This window comes from Clinocottus analis, unplaced genomic scaffold (assembly GCF_023055335.1).
Source record: "Clinocottus analis isolate CAN_PGR_092001 unplaced genomic scaffold, fCliAna1.0.p SCAF_1, whole genome shotgun sequence".
NCBI lineage: Eukaryota > Metazoa > Chordata > Actinopteri > Perciformes > Cottidae > Clinocottus > Clinocottus analis.
This window is the reverse complement of record NW_027175820.1, coordinates 17,856,317-17,866,446: the sequence shown is the minus strand read 5'-3', so window position 1 is coordinate 17,866,446 and position 10,130 is coordinate 17,856,317. Positions and strand designations below refer to the sequence as shown.

Below are 10,130 nucleotides of genomic sequence, written 5' to 3'. Positions count from 1 at the left end.
TCAAAATGTTTCTTTCAATTCTCCCTACAGGCCACTGCAATTGTTCCTTAACAAGATTGTGATTTTAAAATTGCATGAAGGCAGAGAGACTCAATACAACTTCACATTGGACCTTCAGACACACTGTAGCGAACCAATTCATCACAACAACTCTACTTGTGATTGTTTTCTTCGTGATATCTTATATCGATACCAATTTAATAGGGTGTATTTTTCACTTTTCTGTCGGATACCACCAAATAAAAAACCAGGTCACTGCGTTACGAAGGGACTTTCTCGGGTCTTTTTGCGGGCAGCGGATAAATCACCCGGAGGCGGGGCCAGAGAATAAACGAGCAGCAGCCGGCTGAAGGGAAGCTGAGAATTGATCGAGGATCTCCTTCCGCCGTCCGTGTGTGCACAGAGCAGTCTGATATCGCTGGGAGGGTAAGCTTTTGTTCCTTTTACGCACGGAAACCCTATTGCACCTTCTTACACACAACATTATGAACACGTCGACCCTCATCGATGCATTCGTGTAATACTACTACTAATAAAACAGCGTTTAAAGGCGCCGGTTCGCGGTCGAGCTGGCTCATCGTTCGCCTGTGTGTGTGTGAATGTGGTCCTTTGTGTCCTCCATTGCTCTGGTGACGGACCAACGGCTATAGTGAGAACGCAGCCGGCTAGCCAACGGCAAGTTCACCATTTATACGAGAGTAATGTCTACTACCATGTATACTACAGTGAGTGCATATGTCGTTTTGGCAGTCTGTTAACTAATTGCGTCGGCTGCGTTGAGCCTCCAGCATCATCCGGCTCGCGGAACCGAGAGCTGCAGTTCACACGAGAGGCGTCTCTGACGCTCGTGACGCTCCGCGCTCGCGCTAGCGTCGCTGCTAGCTGCCCAGCTCTCCCTCAACACGTCGCGAACGGACCACAGCAATCAAGCTACACGTTTACACCTGGTTGAGAATATATCGCGAGAGGCACTGGATTCAGATGCTGGATTATTAACTGTTTCTTTTCAATTTTTTACACTTTTTTTTTTTTTTTTTTTTTAATAAAAAAAAAGAAGAAAATAGGTCGTGGTAATCATGGTGGTACTATAAGAATAACGTCACTGTTCTGTCCAGTGGACGCTGGTGCCGGCAGAGCGTTGGGTAACCTCGTCAAATGCAGAACGGTGTCTTCAAATCTTTAAAAAATTTAATGTAGGATTTTCTTCAACATTTTGTTTAACAAGGAATCTTAAGATGACATTTTGGGGTTTAAAAATCATGATTAACATTTTCAGTTTGAATTTTTTATAGACCAACCAATAATTACGTATTTGGCAGATACATTGCGAATGTGATAAACAGTTTGTGGTTAATTGGTTAAACATCAACAAACTATATTTGTGTCTCTCAGTAGCTGTACAATGACTTGATACTTGCATGTCAGCAGGCTCCCTTTTTAGTTTGTACAATTAATTGAACTGTCCTTTTTTTTTTTTTTTTTCTCCCCCTCTTAAGAAAATGTCGTGCGGGCTGTGGAAAGAGACCTTGGCTCTGGCAGAGGACTACCTGTACCTGTGCTGCACAAGCCCACGGCCAGCCCCTCCACCTCCCAGCGAGTCAGCCGCAGCCATGAGGCGCCTGGCCCAGGACATGGAGACGCAGCACCAGGCTCGCTTCAACTCCCTCGCTCAGACCTTCCTGAGGCAGTGCGGGCCGGACCCCTGCTCCGGCCTCAGGAAGGTGATCGAAGAGCTGGTGGGAGACGGACACTTGAACTGGGGGAGGATCGTTTCCCTTTTCACCTTTACCGGGGTGCTGGCCAGGCTGCTGCTGGAGCAGAAGGGCACAAAGCCGGGGCTGGACCTCGGGCAGGAACGAGAGCTGGAGTCCGGAAACTGTAGGGGACTGGCGGAGACCATAGCTGATTACCTGGGAGAGGAGAAGAAAGACTGGCTGCTGGAGAATGACGGATGGGTAGGTTAAAACAACATGTCTGCATCTAAAGTGAGACTGCAGAGCCAAACCAACACGTATACTAGATAACAGAAGTATTTTAATTGTTTCTACGGTGTTGAGCCAGTTTAAAACGGAACTGTAAAGACTCCCAGTACGTCTTAAAGTGAAAGTGACAATTTAAAACTTTTGCTGTTGGAAACCACCTGATTTGATAGTCTCATGTTTTCTTCCTGCGTGGGTTTGTATTCAGATCTGTGTGTAAACGTGGCTTTAAAAAAAAAAGTCTGTGGCTTAGTTTAGATGCCGCCTTTTTTCCTTTACTGTTTGCTGATGAGACCAGTGCTCGGAAGACTCGTGTGGCTGTGATGATTATATGAATTGTGGAGCAGCAATAGGCCAGATTGTGAGTAATGTAGTGTTAGAAAAAACAACCCACAGCAGTGCATATTCAAAGCCATGATTAAACAGTGTTGAGTGTTAGACTATCAGTGTTTTGTTAGGCCAACTTGGACTATAAACCTTTTTTTTTAGCCACTGGCAATCAAAAGAACAAAGATCATTTTAAACCTGCTCCTTGTGGTTTAACTGGAAACACTTAAAGGGATGGTTATGACGGACCCTACGTAAATGAAGGTCCCAGAAGCCTCCAAACTGAAGTTGAATGTCTGCTTTTGTGAATGGGATCGGCCTGGCCCCCTCCCAAAAAACCACACAAACGCACACTGGCCCCTCCTTTCTTCAGCTGGCAGCTGGTTTCAACAGACACGTAACCTGCTCAGCCAGATGGACTTTGTAGTAACAGTCAAAGCTTCTGTGTGTTAATGTTGGCAATGGCCACATTGTAAGTTAGCGTGGTATGACTAGAAAAACAAGCAGCTGCAAAGCAGAGAAACACCTGGAGATGAGAGCAGGTGCACTCGCTGGCTGAGTCTGTGGCTGCAGTTTGAAAACATGACAGAAAAACACACAGCTGGTGATTGGGCTGAACAGAATCGGACCTCCCCTAGATTTTTATTGTCTTGCCAGGGGAACAGAAGAAGCAATTAATAGTATTTCCAAATTGAATAGTTTCTAGACAACTGGCACGTTTCTCAGGTTGAGACTTATTTTCTCTGTGCTGTCAGGATATCAGCAGCACCCATAGTGCAAATGTGTGCGTCTGTGGAGAAACCCGTGGCTGTCGGTGACACTGACATATTTTTTCAAAACATATTGTATAATTACCACCAGCTGTCGGCTAAAAGCCACTGTTAGTTGGAAGACCGCTTGGCAGCTAATGCTTTCTCTTTTTGTTTTGTAAAAACTTGCGGTATATGCAAAAAACAGAATGTTGCGGGTAAATATTCTGTCTAGTAAACAAGAAGTTTCTCAACATTTCTTTTTGTTTTCTCTCTTGTAGGAGGGGTTCTGCAAGTTCTCCCACAGTGCTAGAGAAGTCGGCCAGGACTCGTCCATGACGACGGCGCTGTTTGCTGCTGCTGGCGTGGGCCTCGCTGGACTCACCTTCCTCCTGGTGCGCTAGCTAGCCTTCTGCGTCCTGAACCGATCCCCATCCATGTTCTCATTTCATTCGGCACAATTAAGTAGACTTTTTAATTCTAACGTCGATGCTGCAAAAACAGGCTTTATCTGTAGTGAATTCAGGGTTGTATCTTAAGTCATCAACTGAATGTTTGCATTCCCCCCTCCCTCCCCACACACACACACTTACACACAGTGTGGTTCTATTCCATCAAGAAGTGACATGACGGTCAAATCAGGCTGAATCCTCCTGATGTGTTTAAGTACACACGCACACGCATATTAATACAATACCGGCATTTTGTCACTCATTCCATAAGATTGTAAAAAATGATTTCAATGCCTTCAATAATTTTGAAGTAGGTGACATCTGCTTGCATATCAGACGGTTCAATTACAAAAGCCCAGGTTTCTGGACAGAATCATCTTGCTCTTTGTATTTTCAACTGTGCAGCTTAAAGACTTCATTTCAATTTTACCACAGCTTTTTATTTGGAAATTGTCAGCTGCCTTTTTATTCATGCGTTTACCTGAGTTGTGTATGTGGTATAGAGCCATTCTAGTGTACAATGTATAAATTAATATATTATATTTATATGAAACTGTAAGCACTGGCCCTTTTTCTAACTGATCCACAGCTAATTCAGTTATTTCATTGTTTTCACGTCTGTCCTGCGTTCATGTGAAACATCTGCTTTACATGGGTCAACGGCTGAATCCAGCGCTTAAGACAACACAACGGTGCTATGATATGTTGTGAAATGTTTCTCATATCAATCCAACAAAACGGGGACCAATCTGACTTCAAACGCATTGCTATTAGAACAAACTGTTGCTATGGCACCCCCCTCCACAAATCCCTTAAACATTATATTTTTACATTGTTTTGGTCTATTTATTTGTCACTGTTTTTATAATAAAAAAATTTAAAAGAAGCAATTATTGAGTTCTTTGTGATTGAGTATAGTGAAGTCTGGTTTTTTTTTTTTTTTTTTTTTTTTTTTTTTTTTTGTCAGTGTGAACCAGTGAGGCGATGTCACCTTTTACATTGTTTTCTTCTCAATTTCTACACAGCTGGTTTGGAGTGTGTTGAGTAGAGATCTTAAATGATCTGCCCTCCTTTCATATGCAGACATATTGTCATAAATAAAATATATTCTGCTGTCTCCCTCTCTGCTCCATCACAGAGCTCGAGTTGGTGCTGCATGAGCAACAATTAAGGCAAAAATGCGTTAGGAGAAATTCCTGGAAATAAAGAATAATGGGTGTGATTAAGCTTAATTCATATTACACATTAGATTACATTTCATTTGTCTCCAGGCCAGTCATTAAGGTGCTTTAACTGTTTGTGTATATTACATTTATTCAAGTACTTTGAATAATTTTAAAGTAACTACTCCACTGAATTGCCATTATATGTATTCACCTTCTACTTATTAGCTTCAATTATTGCAGGTTTTAACCCAATACATTTATTTGAAAGCTACATTGAAAATCAATATTTTTCAAAGAAAACATTTGCTGCCAAAAGTATTAAGGTACCGGAACATTCACTTCAATACGCACATTAAAGTAAAACGGTTATTGTTATATTTACTTAAGTAAAACAGTATTCAAACATTATTTTTATTACACTCAAACAGCTAGATAATGTTTAAGAACAGAGCCAAATAAAGATTGGTTACCTTGTAAAACTGGCTTGTAAAAGAATCAACTTTATGTAAATATTAAAACCCCAAACTTATAAATATATAGATGAAGTTAACTTAAAGTATCAAACAAAAAGATCATATATTTACGTGTTTGTTACTTTTGTAACAATGTAACTGTTGGGATATCTTTTAAATGTACAAAGGATACAATGGCATTGACAGTATCAACATTATCTTCTATGAATCATAAATTTGTAGCTTTTTCTTGTTGACTAAGAATAAGTTGAAGTTGCTCTTTATAGACGACATTGAAACTGACTGAACGCTTTATATCAACAAACTGAAAAAACAAAAACAAAACACAAGATGTTTTACTAACAGAAGAAATAAAGTGGCACACTTTATCACCAATGAAGCGTGTGTGTGTGTGTGTGTGTGTGTGTGTGTACACCCGCCATGACACTGCAATGAGGTCATTGTGCCTGCATCTCTCCGACTTCTCATGCGCAGACAAAGAGCCCATGTGTTGGTCTTTTTATTCATTGGAGCACTGAAACTGAGCATTTTTCCTCGAGTAGACACACACACACGTCAAGTATTGTCTCCATTACGGTGACAACACACAGCCCCATTGTTTGCGAGAAAGAGAACCACAACAACTTCTGATGTGGTGATCTGTGTTTCCTGTTGATACTTTTAATCCATCAGCGAAACCCAAATAGTGTCGCAAACAGCAGACAAATCGGGTATTATTGCTACGTGTATTATATGGATTATACAGTGCAACGATTACATGGACAGCAGTCCTCTATATATGATTTAAAAGTTAATCTAGAGGGTTTAAAAAGGCCAAGTTTAGCTCCACAACATATGTGTTTTTTTTTTATTGTTTTATTGCATAAGCTAATTGATATCTTTTTTTACCATCAACACATCCCATGAAAAGACTAAACCAGGAGCGGTTTGACCCTATTAACAAAAGTATGGTGCATATCTAAAGCCTGGTATTTCTGAGCCATCCTCTGACGTCTCTTATTATGATGTACGTGGCACTGAAGTTCATTTGAAGTCAGTCTCATTCAAACTGCTCGATTGCCACAAATACAAAGCACCAAATCTGTGGCTGGAAACAGTCCCCAACAAAACATCTCATCTGCACCTGCCTGCGTGACATCTGTTAAAAACTACACTGCCCAGCTGAGAAAATTGTTTAGCCTTTTTTTCCCCCCCTCTTCTATAAATCCCTGACCCCTTTTTAACAGATTGACGTTTTCAGGAGGAACCAATAAGCGTCGAGCTACAGACGCCACAAGAGTGATGAGGAACTCTGTGACCTCGGAGCCGACAACAGCCGCCAGCTGGTCCAGATATTACGGCTCAAAGTGATAAAAGGAGGCATGAAAAAAACAAAATATGAAACAGTCCGATTGTATTATCAAGTCTCCACAGATGACGGGTAAACAAGTACACGTATTCACATGCTAGAGCGAAAGTACACTAGAAATAGCATTATATATTACTACATTTCAGATATTTAAATATTGTACTTTTTAGTCATTTTCCTTTATTTGACACCAACAGTTACTACTTACTTTGCAGATTCACATTTAAAAACCTCGATTGACATTACAAAATATAAATCCGACAATAATGATTATGAAATAGTTCAAACAGGAAGGCTTCGTATGCATTTCCATCCCATAGTTATATGATTAGATTGTATCTGGTGCAAACAGAGGGACACAGGAAGTCTGGCTCATCTCTGATGAGGCGGACGATTGTACCAGTCAGCACTGACAGCCACACAAAAGACATTTGAAGTTGGCACGGTTCAAGAAGTAGTAGGAAATAATAGATTTTTCAAAGTTTTTTATTGCACTTCAGGAAATTATGATTCATTGGAATTGATTACAAATTAGATATCATTATATAAATACTGTAAGTTTTATAAAAGGCTTACCAATATGCTCCTAGTCCAATTAAATGTCACATTTAACATTTGTCATTGATTTATAGTTTATTTTTAGCCGGTAAAATGCTAGAATAATACCACAGATGGCCGTAGTCTTTATTTCAAAACATCATCCAGGTGATAGTCTGTGTATTTCTTAAGGGAATTATGAATTTAACATATGTATAATATGTTATAAAATAGTGAGTTTCAAAGTGATAAAAAGCAGATTTTGTTGACATGACCAAGCCCAGGAAGCTGATTTCCCATTTTCATTCTTAATGCTAAGCTAACAAGCTGCAGCTTCACATCCACCATAATAAACAAGTGCGGTACCAATCTTCTCCTCTACCCAACTCTTGGTGCGAATTTGGAATCATCGAAACAATGAAAAACTGAAGATGAAAAAAATATGAGTGAATTGATGAAGATTCCTGAGTGATGCAGCAGTAGAGACGATATATTTATGAGTAAATACCAGACGGACATGACGAGAGCAGTTCCTGTGGCTCCAGTCAGCTGAAAAGCTTCTAGACTTTCATCATGTGCACACCGCATAACTTTTGGTGCGAACATTCATAAACAGAAGTGCAGATCAGTGCCCGGCTCCTCAGAGATGCCCTCGCCATCCTCTCGTCTTTGTCTGTATTCACAGTGAAGATAAACGATCTGACCTTCTCATGGCGGACGGTGACACTTTGGGGTTTTCATTTTGGTCCAAAATTACACTTTGAAAAAATGTTTAAATGTCTTATTTTAATATTTGAATTTGCTTTTGTATTCAGATTAGCAGCTGTGAGCAGATGTTTTTCTGAACCATGAAAAGAATCAAACCATTGTTCTTGCAGTGTGAATACGACCAGCGTTTGAACCTCCATCTTTAAGAACAACCTCTTCTGTTTCCAGACATGAAGTTTTCAACGCTCTCCTTCACCGCCTTCTCCACCTGGAAACATAAAACACAAAACATTGTTTTACTTATTTTTTATTCATGCTAACTCTAGTCCAAACTGAAATATCTTTTCATGGTTAAATGTTATTCACCTCTATTCAGGACAAATTGCTTGTATGTAAAAAAAAAACAAAAAACATACATGGCAATAAATGCTTCTGATTCTGAGCTAAACAACTGACGGATGAATAACCATGAAATTAAAGACAAACATCACTTTGAGGAACCTCATCAATATTTTGGTTTACAACAAATGAGCCTCAGCTGGACATTAAATAACATGGTTTGAACAGTTTGGAATATGTTTTATAAAGTATAGTCTATTCATTCACACTTTCACTATGTACTGAAACAGAAGCTAAACTACAGACCATCTCCTGCTGAATCGGACCAGGACGGTAGGTGTGGGTGGTGAGTCACACAAGGTGGAAACCAGACAAGCATTGCTGTCATGATGGCTGGTTATTACGTAAGGCTTCATCTCTAAAGTATGTGGGTGTGGAGGCCAAACCACAACAACTTGAGGAGAGCAGTCAGGTCAGTATCGCCTGACTGCTCCAATATTTTGCACCAAAAGTAAACGGTTTTCTGCATTAAAAATGATTGTGCTTCTTGAGATAAACGTTACAAACTTAAGCTTATGAACAGTCAATTATCAATTCAGGAAACAGTTGTTGAAGAGCACCACAATATCAAAGTCAGTCTAAACATGTGTTCTGTAAAGAAGTAGATATCCATCTCACTAACCGTGTTAAGGTCCCCATTACTCTTGGGGTAGACCGGCTTACCATCCACGAACACCCTGAAGCCTGTGGGATGGGGAGGGGGGGGTCAGCGTCAATTCATACCAACGCTGTTCATTAATAGGACATAAGGATTTGACATATAAACCAATGATGTCAACAGAATATAAGGGTTGTTTATAACGAGATAAAACTGAACTGAACAACTGTGTCTAGTAGTTCATTAACTGTGAGTCAGAGGAGAGAGAAGGAAAGAGCAGCTTCATGTTACCTGACCCGACCGGGCGTCCAGTCACCTGACTCACACCAGGAATCTTCTTGAGGATGCTGGCCAGTTGGTTAAACCGGCCTACGCCACCTCATCCTGAACTGAAACACAAAATAAAAACACATTTAAAAAAAAAAGAAAAAAGCATTAATGGCACAAAATAACTTTTTAAGCCATGAAGGTATTCCAAACCGTCAAAGTTTGCAATTTAAAGCTCGAGTTTAATGCAAACTTCAAGCCAACATGAATTTACATATCTACCTAGACATATTTCGACATGGTTCTTGAGCTTCTTCGGAAACCCAAATGTAACAGTTAAACTGGAAAACTAAGCTGTGCAGTCACATACAGATATGTGCAGTATGATTACGCCCCAACTTCAAATAGAAAATCTAATTTACATCCCAACTTTACAGAGTTATTGCAGCCCGTCCTAACGACAAGAGCTATCATCACATAATAATGTTGTAAAATAAACTTACACATATTCAACGATGACTGTCACCATGATTCCTGATTTGGATCACCTCACGCTGGAGTTGATGACGAGCTGTAAACTTCAGACAGAAGAGGAGCCGAATACAATGCAGACAGGATTGTTGGGACTATTATAGGAGCAGGCGGCCCACGCCCAATGGGAGGGTGAACCTGTCCGTACAGTCTGTGGGCGTACTAAAGTTTACTTCCTTCTCTCTCTTACGCAGTATCAAGTCCTCCCTTACTCAATTAACCACATAGACGGAAGACCAAAGCCACAATTTGTTCAGTGCAAAAACAAACTTCAAACAAAAAGGTAATACGAGGCTTCAGTAGTCTCAGTTGAGTCAAATGAAAAGTGGATGTTCTCTGAAGACCTTTGAGCAAAATTCACACATTCTGTGGATGTAAAGCTGCTGCAGCTCAGCAAGGAAACAGTGTGGAGGAATAGTTGGTGACAAAGAAGCAACACACACACACACAGACCCGTTTGTGTCGTCTGGAACAAGGTCCCTGAAAGCTGCAGGTCTGCCGAGACCCCCAGCTCCTTTAAATCCAGATTGAAGACTTTTCTGTTTGCTGATGCCTTTAATTGAACCACATTCAAGGATATTAATCAACTTCTGTAT

The 10,130-nt window shown here is 40.4% G+C and overlaps 1 protein-coding gene and 1 long non-coding RNA gene across 5 annotated transcripts; one reads left to right on the top strand and one right to left on the bottom strand.

Annotated features, from left to right (window-relative positions):
• Positions 1–295: 295 nt before the first annotated feature.
• bcl2l10 (BCL2 like 10) lies at positions 296–4,388 on the top strand. Of its 4 annotated transcripts, none has more exons than XM_068573949.1 (3): positions 296–426; positions 1,497–1,955; positions 3,337–4,388. In XM_068573949.1, the coding sequence occupies exons 2-3, from the start codon at positions 1,500–1,502 to the stop codon at positions 3,457–3,459; spliced, it is 579 nt and encodes a 192-aa protein (XP_068430050.1). In that variant the 5' UTR covers positions 296–426; positions 1,497–1,499; the 3' UTR covers positions 3,460–4,388. The 4 variants fall into 4 exon arrangements, with proteins under 4 accessions (XP_068430050.1, XP_068430041.1, XP_068430059.1 ...); XM_068573940.1 differs by lacking the exon at positions 296–426 and adding an exon at positions 667–725; XM_068573958.1 differs by lacking the exon at positions 296–426 and adding an exon at positions 785–998.
• Positions 4,389–6,688: 2,300 nt separating this feature from the next.
• LOC137784407 (uncharacterized) lies at positions 6,689–9,595 on the bottom strand. The gene is made up of 4 exons (XR_011077408.1): positions 9,507–9,595; positions 9,028–9,125; positions 8,761–8,822; positions 6,689–8,007 (listed from the first exon to the last, which is right to left on the bottom strand). It is a non-coding gene; the product is annotated as an uncharacterized lncRNA (long non-coding RNA).
• Between the last annotated feature and the right edge of the window lie 535 nt (positions 9,596–10,130).